General features: G+C 37.7%; 2 protein-coding genes across 4 annotated transcripts; one reads left to right on the top strand and one right to left on the bottom strand.

The window, feature by feature from the left end:
- Positions 1-4,664: 4,664 nt before the first annotated feature.
- On the top strand, positions 4,665-9,168 carry alkal2 (ALK and LTK ligand 2). 2 transcript variants are annotated; one of them, XM_011491616.3, is made up of 6 exons: positions 4,665-5,396; positions 5,734-6,048; positions 6,281-6,334; positions 6,517-6,597; positions 6,672-6,749; positions 7,380-9,168. In XM_011491616.3, the coding sequence occupies exons 2-5, from the start codon at positions 5,775-5,777 to the stop codon at positions 6,734-6,736; spliced, it is 474 nt and encodes a 157-aa protein (XP_011489918.1). In that variant the 5' UTR covers positions 4,665-5,396; positions 5,734-5,774; the 3' UTR covers positions 6,737-6,749; positions 7,380-9,168. The 2 variants fall into 2 exon arrangements, with proteins under 2 accessions (XP_011489918.1, XP_011489916.1); XM_011491614.3 differs by having other exon boundaries at positions 4,665-5,622.
- A 1,220-nt stretch (positions 9,169-10,388) lies between these two features.
- On the bottom strand, positions 10,389-19,512 carry acp1 (acid phosphatase 1). Of its 2 annotated transcripts, none has more exons than XM_004083485.4 (6): positions 19,284-19,512; positions 18,245-18,318; positions 17,687-17,800; positions 13,975-14,036; positions 13,207-13,312; positions 10,389-10,696 (listed from the first exon to the last, which is right to left on the bottom strand). In XM_004083485.4, the coding sequence occupies exons 1-6, from the start codon at positions 19,324-19,326 to the stop codon at positions 10,619-10,621; spliced, it is 477 nt and encodes a 158-aa protein (XP_004083533.1). In that variant the 5' UTR covers positions 19,327-19,512; the 3' UTR covers positions 10,389-10,618. The 2 variants fall into 2 exon arrangements, with proteins under 2 accessions (XP_004083533.1, XP_004083534.1); XM_004083486.4 differs by lacking the exon at positions 17,687-17,800 and adding an exon at positions 17,514-17,627 and having other exon boundaries at positions 10,390-10,696; positions 19,284-19,455.

The raw sequence follows: 19,512 nt of genomic DNA, 5'->3' as shown, positions 1-19,512 counted from the left end.
ACATATAAAACTGGGTGATGGGAAGACCCGAGTGCATGACGGGAATCAGAAGGGGATGTTGCAGAAACTAAGTGTATTAATTGACCAAAAACTTGACCTAAAACTTTAGTTTGAAACACAACAGCATTGAAGGACTTAGACATAAAACACTAAAAACAACATAAAAACAACATAAAGAAAAATAAGACCCTAATACCGCCAGCTTAAATAATTCTGAGTTTATTGTTTATTTATTTATTTTAGGGTTTAATAAAATGATATGGAGGTGCAGACTTTATTATTTTTTTGCTCTTCTACATGCCCCATTTTATTCTTGTTTTGGTCATCTTTGTTCATTATAGTTTACTTATTTTGTAATATATGGAATGAAATAAAGGGGAATGAGGCTTTAGCTAAACTTCCTCATAGGTATAAATCAATCCTCCGGGATGTTTCCCTCTAACAGTGACGTTAGTATAAGCATTTCAGTAGCAGACACTTGATGCAAAAAATACAAATTAAGAAATAAAATTAACAAAGCTGTTGTTTAGGTTCCCTTAAATGCTCTAAAAGTCTTCTAGATTGTGACATAAGATTGACAGAGAAGTCTTACTAAATTTTAGCATGGTGTCTTATCTCTGGCTTAAATGTTACATGAACTTGTAACCTAATCAAACAACAATATGCATCTTTTCCTGCACTTTGAAGATTTTGAAACCTTTCACACACTTGTTAATCTCATTCAGTCAGCAGAGGAATATACGACGGAGTTTTAGGGCCACGGTGAGGAAAAAAAATTCTGGCCAACGTGGCGAGATTAAAGTCGTCACGTCGACTTTAATCTCGTCATGACGAGAAAAAACTCGACACAAAGTTTCGAGAAAAAACTCGTCTTGTCGAGATTAAAGTCGAAATAAAGTTTCGAGATTAAAGTCGCAATGTTGCGCGCGAGCGAAAAAAACTCATAAATTTACGAGATTATTGTGGAAGTGAGCATGCAGAGCAGCAGGTGAACGCCGTGCAGCAGCAGAGCAGACCGACTAAACTTTGTTGAACAGGTGAGCTGAATGTTAATTGATAACGTTCCAAATGTCTGGAAGCTCATTTGTTTGATTTAGAAGTTATTAAAGTTTTATTTATTGATGGTTGGTTTGCAGGATCACTGCAGCTCGATGAAGCCATCATCGGTTGTCCCTGCAGCTGTTTGCTTGAATCCTTTCTTCCTCCACCAGAGACCAGATCTCTACGTTTGGGTGACGCTTCCGTCTGAGGAGGAGAAGCACTTTTTGCCTTTTTCAACGTTGTAATGCTAATATAACAGACTATTTTCAATCATCTTTGTTTTTTAATGATCAAACGGGTCGCTTCATCTGCCGGAGGGGGCGTATGTAACACTGTTTACTTCCGCATTGGTGATCGGATGACAGATTCATGACGTAATGTGACAGATGAACTTCAGGTTATGTGAATGAAAAGGAGAATAAAGGCTGCAGCGGTCCTCTACACCCAAACGTGTCTCTGAGCTCCTTATTTTACATATAAAAGTCCGCTTTACTGACACCGAACCCTGGAAAGACTGCTACACGGAAACTAATCTGATTTTGAGTCGCCAAAAGACTCAGAATCTCTTTGTTTTAAACCTATAATAATCCGGAAATAAAGCTTCACAAAAGGCTCCACATATTTCATCTTCAAGCGATGCTCCGATAAACAGACAACTTCGGGGTTTTCTCCTTGTTAATCTATGACTTTTTTCCCGTAAATTTACGAGTTTTTATCTCCTAATAAAATTTCTTTTTTTGGTGGCCATAAAACTCTGTCGTCAACTCTTAAATACAAAGCCACTAGCTCACTAACATTAGCCATAACACTGAATATTCCTGAAAGACTCAGCTTCACTGCTCTCGCTCAACATTGCGACTTTAATCTCGAAACTTTATTTCGACTTTTATCTCGACAAGACGAGTTTTTTCTCGAAACTTTGTGTCGACTTTTTTCTCGTCATGACGAGATTAAAGTCGACGTGACGACTTTAATCTCGTCATGTTGGCCAGAATTTTTTTTCCTCACCGTGGCCCTAAAACAACATTGCGACTTTAATCTCGAAACTTTATTTCGACTTTTATCTCGACAAGACGAGTTTTTTCTCGAAACTTTGTGTCGACTTTTTTCTCGTCATGACGAGATTAAAGTCGACATGACGACTTTAATCTCGTCATGTTGGCCAGAATTTTTTTTCCTCACCGTGGCCCTAAAACTCCGTCGTAGGAATACAAGTGTAGATCTTGGAAAATAAAAAGAAACTGAAAGACAGGGGGAAAGTGTCAGAAGATGAAAAGCATGACCATTTCACAACAAATAAGTTGGGATTCTCAGCTACATATGGGTGTGCTTTAGACGATCCTGGTATTAAAACGGGTTATTTTGTAGAGTTCACATCCTCTTCGGATAATCAAACCGTGAACTTAAATAAGAGATGCTGCAGGTTAAGGAAATGTGACCACGTTTCAGGTCGTGGTGGACAGGAAAGATCTGACCTCATAGAGCAGCTAAGCCAATCAGGTTGCTTTAAATGAAGAGGGGGGAAATTAGGGGTACCGTTCATTCATAAAATCCCAAACCTGACAGGTAACAGTAACTCTGTGCCAGAAGACAGTTTGAAAGAGGTCCAACAACCCATAATTAGGTCAAATGGATGGTGACTCCATTTAAAGTGTCTTAGTAACAACATCATAGTACCTTCTTGTGGACAAAATGCTACTTCCCTTCAAGCAAAGGATATAAAATATGATTAAATCAACAACTATTTGCTGTAACTGGTTTATCTTTGTTTTTTCTGGTGCCTTCTAAGGCATTACTTTTCTCAACACCTCTGCCTTTTCAGCTAGGATTCACCGTGCTCCTCTTTCACTCAAAAGCGTCTGCTTCAGCACTCACATTCAAGGTGGTTTCAGGTCACGACCTCCTGGGAGCAACGATTCTCAAAGACTTCCACATATGTGGAAAAAAAGAAGAAAACAAAAGCTTTTATGATTCCAGAGAGCATACAAACAGCACAGATCGAGGAAGTGAAACTCAAACTTGTTGCTTGCATTTCATCTCAGCTTGACTCAACAGCATAAGCTGCTACTAATAAAAAACATTTGAACATGTGCAGATCTGACCCTAATAAGAATGTGAATCTGTTTGATTCTCAGACTATGGCTGTCAGAAAAATCAGTTTACCAATGGCTCACTACTTTTAACCAATGATAGAAACTAAGTTTTTTTGGAGTAAAGGAACAAGAAAAGTCAACAGGAAATAGTCACGTTCTTGGAAAGACAGACACATCCTCCTATGATTAATTCATTAAACAGACTTTTAGAAGAATCATGCCAGCAAGAGTTCAGGAGAAAAGAGAAAGTGAGACAATCAGTATGTTGACACAAGCCTTGCACCTCGCCTGTGAAGTTCACCACATGAGGTTTACTTGGAATCACATTAACTTGAGTCGCTGTCTTACACATTTGGTCTTCACTGCCCGACTACACGAATGCTTTGGGCTCACATTACTGTGCAAATTTAAAAGCAGAGGTTAAGCAAGGTTATTTACCAACCCACGTGGTCATTTCAACAAATGAAGTGATGATTTCTTTTTATCTAGACGGCAAGTAAAAGAAGAGCTGATTAAAATGAAACACAGAAAGGATTTCCAAATATTTCCAGAAGCAAGAAAAGTGCCAAAGCTGCACAGTCAGAGCGGTTCTTCTCCTGTCTTCACTGACCTCCAAGCCAGGCCACTGACAAGAAGGCTTCCCACAGATAAAAATCATTATATTTCCACAGTTTTTCACAAAGTTCTGCAAACATGTAAACGATTTTCTGTTTCTACAATGTTTTCCGTTTGTGTCATTGCAAGCTCAGAGACCTACAGACATGTTTCTTGTTTTGTAATCTGAGTCTTCAATATCTGTTTGTTTGAAGGTTTGCTCCTGAGACAAACCATTGCAGAAGGACGCCCCCTATTGAAAGTCCTCCTATTAACTATTGATGATAATGGCATCATTTTTTTCTCTTCTTGAAATGTTAAACACCTGCTTTATCTTTTAAACTAATGGAGTATCACACTTTTTCAGATTGTTCAGAAGTTGTCTGAAGGTTTCATTTCATTTGACGATTTGTATCTCAAATTAGTCAGCCACTCCAATTTGTAATAAAGTTGGATTCTTTATCTTTGTCAAACAATTTAATTAGCTTAGACAAAAGTCCTAGATAAAGATGTGAATTGTCGCTGGAATTTTGTGTCTTTTCGTTGTGCGCTCTTTGGATGCGTCATTTGGAGCAGGGTGGCCGTGCGCGCTGTCCTTTCAGCACCAAATTTTACTGAACGCATGCACAGGGAAGCACGTTACTCTGAAACAACCTTCTATTTATAGTCTGCAATAATCCGATTATGACAAAACAGGAAAAGTATGTGCAACAATATGTGTGGTTTCGTAGAGACCGCACGTAATGAATGTGGCACTTTCAGAAACTTTTACTCCACTTCAATAAAAGGCTGGACTTCAGTAGCACAATTTACAGGTCCGACAGTCTCCTCACAGAATACACTGGAAATACTTGGAAAGTCTGAGAGGCTTGAGGGGGTGGGCATGGAAGCCCCCTTGCACGCCCTGACTTTTATAAAGCTGTTCCAGCCTCAGCAGCCAATTGCAGACTTCATCTCCAGCAATGACAAACCTCAACAGGCTCCATGAGCTTCACTCTGAGCAGAAACTGCAGACAATTCGTCTTAAAAGATATCAAATTTTCAAAGAATCGTTTTAAAAGGTAGTTAATTGGGTTTTAATTTCCATTATGGATATAAAGCGCGCTACTGCTCTAAATGAGGTTATGAGGATCGCAAGAAGGATATGGGAGAATTTCCACTGAGATGTTCGTTGGTGTCTGCGCTGCTCGCTGGGCTGATTGGAAATTTCAGTGGAAGTATTAGTAGAGGAAGACGCTTCCTGTAACCGCGTATCGCACATATAATGGAGTAACAGAAAGGAGGGGGCGCAGAAAACTTGACACAGCCTTCAAGTGATGGTCAGTCAACTCGCGCAGACTTTACACTTCAGGTGCGCCTGTTATTTTTGATCCTCACCAGGGACGACTGGCCACTATACCGGAGAGAAACTTTAAATAGTGAGCTTCAACCTGGACAGACGGCTCTGCGGCTTCAGCGAGGACGCACGGTGGATTTGGGCCATTTTTGCTCTTTGCGCGCTCTCTGTGCTCCGTGACGGCGGATGACCGCGGATGCTGGGAGACACGTCACTTCTAAAGTTTTATCTCAAGACAAATAAGCCCCAAGAGCAGACGTCCGAACGGGAACTATACCAAATAATTTCTTTCTTTTTCATAAACAAGCAGGGCTCTCTATTTTTTTAAAAAGGTACAGAAAACTCTACGTTTGACTGAAATAATTTTGGGGATGCTCCTGTCTGCATTTGCTTAAAACTGCCCTAAGCTTTGATTTACTTAAAGAGCTCTCGGAAAGTCTCACTAAATGCTTGTAAAGCATGGTCCTCAATAACATCCTTGTCAATGGAAGCGTTTTGAAAGTGTTGGAGTGCAAGATTTACATCTTCTGGTGGTTATTTTCCATTTGAACTCAATAGGTGTGTGTTGTTGAAGGTAGCTTTAGGACCCTCTAATCAAATGTGAAGTCTCTGTGATGTTCTATGTTTTGATGGTGAAAAAACTCAACTTCATCTTACTCCCTCCTGCAGGTGCCACTGAAATAAAAGCTTCTTCTTACTTTGCGGGAACTATGAGCGGACCGCGCAGCCACACCATCATGGGACTGCTGTTACTGATGTGCGCGCTGACCGAGCACGTCTGCGAGAGCGCGCCCTCCACTGTGCCCGTGGTGCGCGGTGACGCGCGGCCGGACTTGAGGCGGATGCAACACATCATGAGGCACGTGGAGGACAACCGGGGACGACACCATAGCGCAAAAACGGAAGCCCCGGGGCTCACGGAGAGCTCCTACGCCGAGCAGAGGGACTTTCGCAACAAGGCAGACAAAGGGAACCAATCTGTCGGTGAGTGTTGTAAATGTCTGCTAAAAAATCCGCATAAAGTACATTTGGAATGATGCTCAAAACCTACGGATCTCCTTCATTCTTGCAATTTGTTAATGTTTGCATTTAATATCTGATATTTACACTCATTCCGGCATAATGCAAAAGCATTAACTGTTTTATTGGACTGCCTGCATGTGGCATCATAAAAAAACGCATGCGTAAAAACGCGTTTCTCCATCTTTTCCAACAGTTATATTTCCCAGAGATCTGAGAAAGAAAGAGAAGTTCATAAAACACATAACAGGTAAGACTTCCCCTAAAGTCAGAAACATTTTTTGTCTTAACAGACATACAGGTTGCATGACTAAAGGGAGTTTAATGTGCTATAAACTGAGTTATAGCCTTTAATAAAAGTCATAAAACAGATGTCGATGCATTAGAGGATGAAGGGAAAAAATTGCTTCAGTCTCTTCTGTCTTCTGTCAGGTCCTCTTTTCTTCAGTCCAAAGTGCAGGAAGATGGTGTACAGAGTTTACCACCACACCAGAGACTGCACAATACCTGCGTGTAAGCATCTGCAAATCAGCCAATGTCATGACTTTGTCACTTTGTCATCAATAACTGACATTTCTCTTTTAAAGACTTCAAAAGATGTGCACGACTACTCACGAGGCTGGCAGGAAGCCCACAGTGCACGGAGGGGTAGCAGCGCACACAAGGTACAGCTCCTGCTTCCTAAAGCGCACATACATATGTAGTTATTTATGTTTCAAGTGCATGAGATGTTTCAAGATGTTAACAAGTCCACCAGTGTTTGATACTGAAAACAGACACATTTTAGTTCCTCTTAACATGCAAACTCTACAAAAGTGTCTCAAGCTTTGCAAAAACTCAAAGTGAAGCGGATTTTCCTCAAATTTGCACTTCAGGAGTGTGTTTTTATACAGATTTCCAACTTTTTCCACATGTTGCTATAAAATAACATGCCGATTTATATTTCCAATCTTTGATCAAATATTAACCTCATGTTTCAAAATTAATTTGCAAAACTCCAAAGGGGTTCACAAATGCATCTGATGGTTAACTTTTTAGCTACAATTCGCAGCAGAGGATATACACAAAGAAACATCAAAGTCACTTAAGGCCCAGAACCTACTTGGAAATTGGATTTAAGTTCACAGAGTTTGATCATGCTGTTGAGGAAACACTTGGCCGTTTGTTCTCAGCGTTGTTCTGTGTTCATACAGCCAGGCTCTTGTGGTGGGACAAGGAGAGCAGCAGATTAGTGTCAAGTCCACACTCTTGATTTATCACTGAAGTTTACTTAACGTCTGTCTCCTTTATTTCAGGCTGAAAACAAAGCTCCAGAAGAAAAAATAAACACTTTGGAGATAAAAGTGCCTCGGACAGTTAAAGGATAGCCTAAATCTGAGAAGCCTGACAGATATTAGGCAAAGAATTGTCCTTCACTCAGGTCCTTTCAGCTGAGGCGTGGACTGCTGCCAACCATTACACTGTTTGGACCTTGAAGGCCAGCTGTCATGACCATGGGAGCAACAAGACCTGGACTGGTGTGGAGATGATGAAAGTGGGGACTGGACATAGAAAAAGTGACTGAGAAAGAAAACAGGGGCCTTTATGTCTTCGCTGGAATCCAAAAATATGTTCCTGAAACAAAGAAAACCACTATTTTTCAATGATCTGCTTTCAGCAATTAGTTTTCTTTTCCAGTTTGAGTTCATCAATTCTGCTGCAGCATTTAGAGACCAGTCGCACTGCAGGATCGTCTGATGTGTTTTCATAATTATGGGTAGACGTGAGCGGAACTCAAAAAGTTACCAACTTCTTGCTTAACTGTGGCAACATTTGACAAAAATGTAATTCCTGTATTTAAATCTACACAAATAATAATTTCTTGTAAATTCAAGTACAGTATAAAAAGCAAATATGCAGTTATTTGACAAAGCTTTACACATCAGAATGAAAATTAGAACTACAGATTTGATCAATATTTAAAGTTTTTCATCTGAATGCAACCTTAGATGACATCAAATTTGTTTCCATTAGTACTTCAAATAAAGATAAAATGCTAAATCTCCTTATAGAAGCTAATTACACCCATAGTTCTTTATTATAAAAAGCAAATCAAATGAGTTTGGAGTTTGCTGGTATAATTTAGAAGAGTGATGAGATGACATCATGAATGAATAGGCAGAACTAGAAACATCTGATCTACCTTCTTCTGGTTAGATGATAACAAAACAAGAGAATACACACACCTGATCCTACTGTTAGGTAGGATGGTGGATTTAAAAGGATTTGGGTTTTTCATCCATCTATTTTCCAAAACCACATTCTTCCCCTTCAGGGTCACAGGGATGCTAGAGTGAATCCCAGCTACTGTCCATTGCTCCATTGCAAGGCCTGATCACAAACATTAAAGTAAAAAAAAAAAAAAAAAAAAACAGGAAACAGAACAATGAGTTGAGCAAATCCAACAGGGCTGCTGAAAAAGAGCAGATTCCTGTGTTAATAACACTGATTAGGAAGCTGTGGTCCCTCCTCAAGACAGCTGCATGAGGAGAAACTCAAGAGATCATGTAAACATAGGGAAGTATTTGTCCCAAAAGCATAAAATCTCATTAACTTTATTCCAATTTATGTTTTTCATTTTCTTTTTGGGTTTTAAAGTGAGAGGTAACGTTTTTTATTTAAAGAAAATGCAGAAATGATTTGTTTTTCTTATCCAAGGCTGCAGAAAATACCCTATTAATTTACAAAATATGATGTGTAAATCTTTGACATAATATGGTTTTTTACACAACTTTCAGTCCATTTCAACAGAAATACCACAGTAAGTCAAGACAAATCCATCCAGCTTCCATCAATGATTAAAGGATGTTAAAAAAATGTAAAAAGTAAATATATTTAAATAAATTATGAGATTGATAGAAATGGGAGGAGTATTTTTTTGTTTGCATTCCCCTCTTAAATGTAAGAATGTACCGGAATGATCACATGACCAGACTAAGTCCTGGGACTTCAGATCTGGTGGACTTCACTGCTGCTTCACACAGAGCCGTTAAAAAAGGAGATGAATCTCAGAGAGCAAAGTGTTTCTTTGGAATAAATGTTGATGCAAAATCTTTTATGTAATTACTTTCTACTATAAATATGCATTGATTTTATTTTTTTCTTCCTCTTGTTTTATTTGATATTCCTGCATCTATTTACATCCTTATCCCCATTGTTTGGTTGTTTCACAATCAAGAATATCCTGGCTGGGGAAGGATTTTGTGATACTTGAAGAATATGTTTATTTTTAATAATTACATTTGCACTCAACTACCTGGGCTTGCATGAATGTCAACAGTGAAAAATACCATATTTATACATTTATATGTTCATTTTTTTATGTCTTCAGCAAGTATGAAGATGGTATTCAAAGATTGGTGTCACTGATTGTGACAAATTTTTGTTTAAATAGAAAATCCTAAAGATTTCTAATTGTAATCTAAACCCCACATTTTTCCACAAGACACCAGCAAAAGAAAAGAAGCAGAAAGAAAACAAAATTACATTATGGGTTAAATAAAAAAGCTATCGAGTAAGAATGCTAAACTTATAAAGTATTTGATTTAAACATTCACATTTCTCAGTTACCCATTAGTACTATGCATTAGCCTTATCAGCAAAAATGATAAAAGCTTTGGATATTCAGTATTTAAGTTTATAAAGTCCTTAAACTAACTTCTTTGTTTGAATGTAGCTACAGTCAAGTGTAAAATACTTAACAACCCTCGAAAATCTTTACATTGTCGTTTTTTTACTCTCCTTGAGGACTTTTTGATTTAATTTGCAGCTTTTCAAGAAAGTTTTACATTAAAAAAAACACTGAAAGGTTAAGGAAAAAAATGAATTCCGGGCAATGGGAATTCCAGCAAATGTATTTTATTTCTCTGTTCAAAATCCAATTGATTTTTGCAGTAGCAAGTATCATAATTTACTATCTTATTTCAAGTCCAACTCGTTTTATTTTCTATTAACCCTTGTGCTATCCTAGGCACTTTAACATTGGGAGTTGGGTCATCTAGACCCACTACAGAGTGCTCTGAACCTTTTTTCTTCAATGATTTGTGATTTTCAATGGTGTCCATGGATTACATGAAATCTTTCCACCTTTATCATGGTAGGCAGAACACGTCAATGTAAGGGTGAGGTCAGCTAAGATAGCACAAGGGTTACACTAAATATTTAGGTCATAAATGGGGCATTTTTTTAGCATTATTCTGCTACAACCTTCAGTTTTTGGTCTATAAACTCAAGATACAAAAATGAATCACTTCTAATGAAACAAAACACAGTCCAAATTCTCTTTTAATACAATCAACTGCATAAGTTTACAGTGCACGTGTACAGCTGTAACCCTCATTTAAATGTAATGTTTGCATCTCTTTTATTCAAACAATCCAAAAATATATGGGTCTTTAAGTGATTTAATGAACTATAATGGTAAGTGCTCGTATGACACAATCAAAAATATCAGGTTGATATTTGAGGTTTCTCCTTGAATCCGTGAAGATTTCAGTTAGGGGTTCGCCTCCAGGAAAGCTTTGCAGCATCGCAGACACTGTTCATAGACTTTTTCAAAGTCCTCGTCGCCCCCCTAAAACATAAATGTAAAAGTATTTAGAGTCACTTTGGAATAAACGTGAGGAATGTGAGAATGTAAATGTTTAACAGCATGAATCCCAGAGCCAAAATGAGTCGTAAATAGTTTTATGAAATATACCTTTTACTGCTAAGAAAGTGGAATTAACACCCCACTTTCTGCATATGAGTATATTTACCTGTACAGATGTGCATATTTAAACTCATGAAAGATTGAACTGTATTTGAAATGACTGATGTCACTAATATGGACTGTCCAGACAAGTTTTATCCTTTTAAACATATTGTTCCTATTAAGACACCTATCAAGATCCATCCCCATAGATAAAGAAGTGAGAAGAAAATACTTAAACGCATCTTCTGAGGGTTCATTTACTCGTTCAGCTGTTAATATAAATGTATTTTTGTTAACATAACGGCAAAAGGAAAGTCACAAAATAACTGTTTTCAGAGCTGAAATGTCTGAACTTAAACTGGAAACAAAAAAAATACATCCTTAAAAAAATCCTGTAGTTTGCAGGAAACTGATGAAAATTTTATCAAGTTGGACAAAAACCAAATAAAGTTTGACATTTAAACTGACAGTAATGCAAAGAAATAAAGTGGTTTTAGAGTCTGTGAAAAGAAATGAATCAAAAAAGGTTATTGGGAATTTTTTTTAAATAAAAAGAGTAATCAATTGAAGTGAGAAAAAAAAGTTTTTAGGTTTTAGGTCCAATTGTAAAAAGGAAATAAATGTCTCTGTTTATCCAGATTGTTTGGCTGCTTTTTGCTCATGAGGTTATTGGCGAAGAACCCCAAACTCAGTGCTCCTGAATGGCTAAAGTATTTACAAAACTTCAAAATCAGACTCATTATCCAGTGTCTGCCGGGAAGACCTTCAAGGTACATAAATGTTGATGGCTGCACAAACCCAACGTTTGCACAGCAGCCAAATATAAGAAAACTGCTTTATTTAGAGCCCTGACCTGCAATTGAGCTGAAAAGTAAATTCAATATTTGGTCAAACATAACCACCAAGACGACACCGTTAAGAAAAAATTGAATATCCAAGAGATTTATTAGTATTTAGTCAATTTTCCTTGGTGTTGAAGTAACGTAAGTAACACCACTTCTGCATATAGTGCTGTTAAACCAATTGATTAGTCTTTCTTAAAGTGTAGTATTAAAAGCAGAAGACTTTCCAAACAAACATCTTTCTCTGCTGTTTGGGTGATGAAGTGAGTCTTTTGATGTCTGTTCCTGTCATTTCGGTTAAGACAGAACTTTGTGAGGTAATCCTAGTCTCTCTCAGTTGCCCGTAGTTAGAGGTGGAAGACCCATGATGCCCTAACGGCGAACAGTTCACCCCACTAATCCAGAGGGTCGCATCCCTGCCCCTCTGGCTCTGGGACAAGTCTCTCAGTTAGGGGTGGGCGTATCGATCTGAGGGGAAGTATTGATACTAGCGTGATGAGATTGATACTTTCGTTAAAGTTTTTCTTGAATACCTACAGTAAAGAGCTTGAATTTACTTACAGAGTTCATGCGAGAGCGCAATTGTCTGTCTCCAGTGTTGCCAGATTGGGCAAAAAACAGCCCAATGTGAGCAAAAACCTGCCCAATTTGAGCGGAAATCTACCCAATCTGACAACCCTGTCTGCGTTACCCCCTCCTGATGCTCACAACTTGCCCCTCCCTGCTTCATCGGGCAGTGGAGAGACTCATCAAAGAGCCACATATCTGCACTTATAGCAGGATTGTTTATATTGTTCTTTACATTTTTGTATGTAAACCACCACAGGGTTCCTGAGCGGCTGTGTCTGCAGCGCACTGCTCCCCCAGCGGTCAAATGCAGAGAACAAATCTTCAACTTAACTTTATTACAGGGTCGCTTTTGGTTACTTCTTTTGAGACATTGTATTGGCGTCTTTTAAATTTCGCACTGATTACCGTTTTCTTATTATTATAACTGTATTATGCCATTACTAATATACAAGTTCTATATTTGATGCATGTTCATTTCAAATTTTTATTAAACATTTTTATTTGCCAAATGTCTCTGTCTTGTATTTTATTAGACATTTAATGAACAGAAAGATTTTCTATAATCACTCATTTTAAGAAAACGTATCGGCATCGTGATACTGGCCCTGAAATTACTTGGTATCGGATCGATTCCCATTTAGAGTTTCAATTTTTTTTCCTTCAGTTTCAGATTTTTTTATTTTGTGTTTTTCTTTAATGACAATTTCAGATCAAAATCTAGAGCAGGAAGTGCAGCTCCAGAAAATCCTCGGTAGAAAGATGTTATTTAGGACTTTTGTTTAAGTCTGTTAGAGATGTTTTACTTCATTTTTTAAAGAAGAAATGTAGTTGTACGATTATCCCGCCCAAATTCTGACTTTTTCGTTTACGGTCAATTTAAATGCACAAATCTGACGTGCTTGAAGTTTAAATGATGTTGTTCCAATAGATCCCAGATGAATAAAATAAGGATAGAACCCTAGAAGTTGCTATACTTACATAATACGGGTCTTTGATGATGAGCTCCTTCTCTGGGTCATATGAACCGAGAAGCTCGATCTTCGCAGTGCTGTTTTTCACCTGTTTTGCTTTTCTGTTCAAGTCACTGTGAAGATGAGAGAAAATATGCAACTTCAGAAGAACAAAGCACGAAACAACACTTTAAGGTTTTGACCTCTGGATCATCATCTGAACCCTTGTTAGATGGAGTTCAGGTAACGTTCTGCTCAGCAGGTGAGACCGAACTGCCAGCTTAACAGCTGGGACATAAACATCCAACGGCTGTCTAAATGCAAAAAAATGAGGTTTTATAAAAAGCAAAACTTCCCAAACACAAGATCAAACCAGTATTGAACTATCCGAGGAAGAACTTGAGGGGAACAGAATCTGCCTAAAGAGCAAAGACAAGGCATCCAAAGAACTCAGTAAGCTGCTTACAGATCAAATCTGCCACAGGCATGTGATCTCAAAATGATCCCTAAACGTTCAAAGTAGCACAAAATACCCCCCCTCTAACCTTTGGAAAGAGCTTAAGAAAGGTTATTGCTCATTAAAAGGAGGCGTTTTGCCAACAGTTTTTTTCCCCCACCGCTACGATGAAACTGCAGAGCGCAGATCGCTGTCAACCTTGTCAACAGCCCTGTGCGACCCTGCTCTGGGCTTAGATCCCATGAAGCCACTTGTGTAGAAAACTAGACGCTCAACCCTAACATTTTCAAAATCTGTGAGATCTAATAAACACTGCTTTGAGGAATGGAGCAACCGTACCTCAAATTGCTGTCGTCCATGCATAGAATGTGGCTGAAGCTCATAAAATCATCCTTGGTCACCTGTGTGGGGAGAAAAAAAAATACAGAAAAAAACTGCATGAATGGACAGTGAAGCAAAGACTAACAGAAAGCGTCCATAATTAAAAATATGGGTATGCAGTTAAAAACAAGAAAAGGGAATTTTAAAAAGAATTTCTGTCAGAAGTGATCACAGACAACATAAAGAGTGCATTTTCCCATATAAAAGGTGTCACAAAATTTACAATTATAGATTTTTATTTTTCAAAGTACGTGTTAAACCCTTAAAACTTGAAGTCGACCCTGACAGATCAAAAGGTCATCCGGGGTCTCAGCGCATAATTCACTCCGGTAAAGCCATGGCGCTACACACTTCCTCAGGACACCAGGCACTACAGTGTTTGCTAAAGCCATTAAATTAACATTAATCAAGCTTTATTTGTCGAGTGACAAGTGGATAAACTGTAAGAGATGTTGTCACGTCAGCTGTGAGAACATCTGTAAGCATTTTGAGGAGCCTCCACTTTGACTTGTAATGATTTAATGTGACAAAAGCAATTAAAGAAATAAAGAAAGGGAAAAAATGTGGGTAAAAAATAAAAATGGTCTTATATTTTCATTTAGAACTTGCTTTAGAAAACTTAGGCTTTGCATTTTGACTATTTTTTGTGTGTGACATTCTTTCAGTTCTCTGGTGGTGACAAACACTGATCACATTGACTGCTGACCTTTGCTCCCGCTGTCTCGACACTCACGGTTTACACGCAGCATAAGTAATCCAAAAAAAAAAAAAAAAACGGTTTACAAGCCTGGCAGAGATCTCGACTCGTTTTCTGAAATATTTGGCCGAGCATGAGCAGGGAGGGAGGCTTGTATTGGAAATGAGGAATGAGCGAGGGAGATGCAGATAGCAATGTTTGTGCTCTGATAAAATCTCAGAGATAAAGCTGTAATGAAGCCACGAGGGGAATGGTACTAGTACAGTTAGAAAAAAAAAAAAGAAAAATCAGTCTTTTTAGAGAGAATCTCCTTCAAAATATTGTTAACAATTCCAAATAATGTCAAGTTTTGATTCTATTAGTCATAGGGCTTGCACTTCAGTCAATGTATATGTGATGTCAATTAGTCCACATTTTGTAGAAATACATTCACGTCAAAGACCTTAAATGCTGTAAAACATGGAAGTGTCACAATTTAGCCTATATGTTTGAAATGCAACGTAACAGAGACTAGAAATGTTATTTTTTTAAACCCACTGCGTATTTACCCACACATTTTTAGGTTACTCAGATTGTGGAATAACACTGGTATGCAACAGATCACATTAGATAATATCGTGTGACTCATTAAAAAAAATAGGTAAAACAATCAAAAACCCTTTCAAAACGGCATGGTTTTCATGATTCAGTATGTGAAGAACCCGCAAACGACATTAAATAAAATTCAAACACAAATATATTAAACAGGACAAAAACAAACTATAACCGCAAAACATAACAAGCAGCAACTGATAGATGTGAAGATAAGTGATTGGGAACACCAGAAATAATTTACTAAAACCAGCTGGACAGGTAAACCTTAATTTCAAATCTTGAAATACGCCAGTATGTCCAAAAGATTTATTTTTAAAGTCAGCATAATATTTTATATAGTTTTTACCCAAAATGATGTAACCAGAAATTAAAAACATCACAGAAAAAAGTGGAAAGAACATCAGCTTCACAAGCATGCTGACAGCTGAAAACGATGACAGGACAAAATGTCAGTGATTACTGCTGATTTTTTTGGCTATCGTGGAAGTTCATTCCACATATTTTGTTGATTCAATGATAAAATTTCAGAGCACACAAAATTAAAATGTCATTCCTCCTAACTCGTTTGTTGGCAGCTGCTGAAGGAGAGAAATATCCCACAAATAACTAGGAAATGTGTGTTTTTTTTAACATGCGTGTTCATTTGGGAACACAAGAACCTCCCCTCTGACCTTCCTGTTGGACACAGACCAAAGAAAAGAAATTGTCAAATTATGAAAACAAGAAAATATAAAAACAAAATGTATAAAGAAAAAGGCAAAGGCTTGTGAAAGCTCACTGCACGGATTTGAACGGGTTTAAGACGAAAGGTCCAGACTTCCCATGCCTAATTTAAAGAGATTTAATCTGATTTAGCCGTTTCTTTCTGTAGGACCAACCTAGGAGGTGGCCGTTTTCAAGCTTGGTGTTAAATCCAAGAGCCAAAGGGTGAGAAAAACATTCTGAAAAGGCGTTTAGAATCCGCCACCACCGCTTAAGGGTTAGTCTAAGCATGAATCAGAACATGAGGCTGAAGGTCTTAAAATGGACTAACATACTGCGGGGTTTTTTAACAGAAATTTGGAAACATGTCATATAATGAAAGCTACAGAGGCTTCATGAACATATTATGAGCATTTAAACAGTTTAAAACGTTAAATGCAACGTTGGTGAGACAGCCCCTATCGTTTTTTTGTTTTTTTCAAATAAACAGTAAAATGATAAATACTTTTCATAAGCAAATTAAAAAATATATTTAAACAAGACAGCAGCAAGAGTAATTGCCATATTTGTTTTTTTAAAGCAAAAACAGAAAATCTCTTAAGCTACGTAAACACTATGTTCACACTGGACAAGCAGGGAGGGGTTTCTTCCTCCTCTTTCTGTTTTTTTACTGTTTACTAGTACATGTGCGCCACCTACGGTTGGATGAGGTTTGGTGCAAATCTTGCAAATTGGGCACAAAACTGACACGGTTCGGTTCATTGCTAGCGTCCTTAGCATTAGTTTTATATCAGGGGAGTGGCCTTGGTTTGCCTTTCTTTAAAAAAAGAATAACGCAGACGTCTTAAGGCTCATCAGCGTGTCTGGGTTTACCAGAAAAAAACAAATCTGTACTCCACTACCAAAGAAGAGTTCCTGATTGGTCAAAGTTTGACCTGGTTTAACTGGCAAGGCGCTTTCACTGGCCATGTGTTTTTGTATGCAGAGCGTGAAATCGGTCGTAAAAACTTGTGTAGCCGCGTGTGAACGCAAGAGCTTTGAACGCAGAAGCCCAAACGCGCGCTTACATAGACTTTTTATTGGAAGTGGCACGTTGCCGAGGGCAGTTTGAATGTAGCTTCACATTTCATTAAGGACACAACGGTCTTTGGATTGAAAATGAAAATGTTTTTTTGTTTTGTTTTTTTAATGTTTAAATGTTTCTTTTAATAAAAACCTTGCAAATTTTTTTGGCTTTGAAAATAATTTCTGAAAAACGTTACAACAAAAACTGTGAAATCATATGAAACACTTTAACCTCTTGGATTATTTTGCTCCTTCATCTTTTCCAAGCCTGTGCTTATTTTGAGCTTTGTTAAAAATAACGTGTGGAACCTGACAAGAATTCCACCTAAATTTGGACTCAGTAACAAGAGAGTGTTATCTGATATGACCTGGTTGCTATGGAGGCACCATAACTCAGACACCCACTTCCACTGGTGTTATGAACCAGGTTTGTTTGTACCTGTCGGGCTCTATGGCTTGTCTCAATGCCATGCTTCCTGAGGCAAGCCAGACCACGGGTGTCCGGTGAGCTGCCTGTATTCCAGTCAGATGTAGCAGCACTGTCTATGACCCACTGAAACAACAGAGAACAAAAATGCTAGCTACCCTAAGAAGTGTGGAGAGGGGTCGTACCTGCCTAGCCACATGCCTCATGGGCACGTTGTGCCTCTTCATGCACGCCTGACCGCGGTGGTCTGGAGGGTTTCCTATCTCATAGGTAGAGGTGGCAGCACTGTCTATCCGCCACTAGACAAAGAGAGGCATTGAATAATTTCACCAAAGACGTTTACTGCAGACTGGTTGACTCCTAAGGGGAAGAAATGACTGGAATGGTTAGAACATGGAAAACACTTAAATTAAATGTACGTTTAATATCCCACACATATTTAGGGATAGGAAGTACTAGATTAAAAAATAGATGAAATATGAGGACAACAGGTGACGCTGTCTCCCTCGATGTGTAACAATTGTTAAAAAGCTTCAGGATATCTTTTACGTTTTTCAGTGGGATTATTATTTAACAAGCAGTTGACAAAAAACAATCATATCAATAGTAAACACATTTTTTGCCCAATACTTACATTCTGATGGCTAAAAATTCCAATAAGACAAGCACTTGAATTGATGTCATCTTCACAACTGAGAAAATGAGATTTTCTTTTTTTTATATAGTGATAGAAGACACTTTACCTGATCAACAACACCAGAATCAGCTGCCATTTTCCTAAAAACAGCTTCAGCGATGGGGGACCTGCAGATATTCCCTGTTCCGGGAAGAAAAAAATTATGTTTTAATAATAAGAAAAACTAACTACAAAATCATCAAATTTGCTAAAAACAACTTAGATAGAAAAAGGAAAAACAAACTATGATAGAAAACATTTTTATTAAAGCAACCTAGTTAACCCTTTTTTTTTATTCTAACACCATTTGTACGTAAGGGAAGTATTACCAAATTAAATAAGAATCCATTTCAGTTGTACATTAACAAACTATTTTAAATAAAGCTGTATCTGTCTCACAACACAATTTTCTTTTCTTTTTTTTTTTACCGTTGGCTATGCCCAAACTTTTATTCAGTTTAGGGTTTTTAGCTTAGGTACATACATTTTTATACAAAAGTAAGATCTTCTAATCTTTTCTTTTCTTTCAGAAAAGTATCTAAAAATAATGTATTTTCCTTTAAATAAAAGAAATGCCAATTAAATAATCATTCTAATGCAAAGTAAACTTTAAGAGCAAAATTTTCCCTCGTTGCTCATCGCATGCGCCGTGTTCATCTACTGTATTCTCTTTTTTGAGTTCGTTTAATTAAAGTTAGTTATTTATTTGGATTAAAGCAGGATTTCAACAAATAAATGTTGTCATTTTTGTCGCAACCAGACTTATCTTAACCATTTTACACTGAAACCGGAAGCGCCTCGTGCCTTCTTCAAATACGCGGAGCAGCCAGTTATTCATCACTAACGACCACAAAGGGGTTAAACTATTAAGTAAATACTTAAAAGAAAAAAATTAAATTAACCCAAATACAATAATGATCTGGTCTGTCACAACCTGATTCCTCATGATGAATCATTTTGAATTGAAACCGAAAGCGCATGCTCTCAAACTCTTGAACCAATTGTTTCCCATTAGGAAAGACCGCAAAAGGTTTTTAGTTTTAATGCCAAGTGTCTGATTTAAAAATGATTTTAAATTTTGAATAGGTTCAACAAATAAATCTTACCTAGACAGACGAAAAGAACAGATTTTGAGCCGGGTGCCGCCATGTTGATTTTGTGGTCTTACTCTGACAGAGAAAATTGGCGACTAACTGCCGCCTGAGCAAAATAAAAAATAAAAAGATCATTTTGGCTTGACACTGTGGGATATTTTGATCTGGCACTTTTGTTGTTTCACCCTTAATTTCTTCCTGTTATGTTTACTATTTGTTTGCACCATGAGTTTGGGAAGGG

The sequence above is a fragment of the Oryzias latipes genome, chromosome 24 (genome assembly GCF_002234675.1).
Source record: "Oryzias latipes chromosome 24, ASM223467v1".
Taxonomy (NCBI): Eukaryota; Metazoa; Chordata; class Actinopteri; order Beloniformes; family Adrianichthyidae; genus Oryzias; species Oryzias latipes.
The sequence above is the reverse complement of the archived record's forward strand: the minus strand, read 5'-3'. Positions and strand labels throughout refer to the sequence as shown.

What these genes read in the sequence shown, in the direction of transcription:
- acp1 (XM_004083485.4), bottom strand. Translation starts at nt 19,326, where the DNA reads ATGGCGGCACCCGGCTCAAAATCTGTTCTTTTCGTCTGTCTAG. An exon ending in TGTTCTTTTCGTCTGTCTAG is followed by an intron (nt 18,319 to 19,283) that starts GTAAGATTTATT and finishes TTCCCGGAACAG; the next exon opens with GGAATATCTGCAGGTCCCCC. An exon ending in ATGGACGACAGCAATTTGAG is followed by an intron (nt 13,313 to 13,974) that starts GTACGGTTGCTC and finishes TCATCTTCACAG; the next exon opens with TGACTTGAACAGAAAAGCAA.
- alkal2 (XM_011491616.3), top strand. Translation starts at nt 5,775, where the DNA reads ATGAGCGGACCGCGCAGCCACACCATCATGGGACTGCTGTTACTGATG. An exon ending in CAAAGGGAACCAATCTGTCG is followed by an intron (nt 6,049 to 6,280) that starts GTGAGTGTTGTA and finishes CTTTTCCAACAG; the next exon opens with TTATATTTCCCAGAGATCTG. An exon ending in AGACTGCACAATACCTGCGT is followed by an intron (nt 6,598 to 6,671) that starts GTAAGCATCTGC and finishes TCTCTTTTAAAG; the next exon opens with ACTTCAAAAGATGTGCACGA.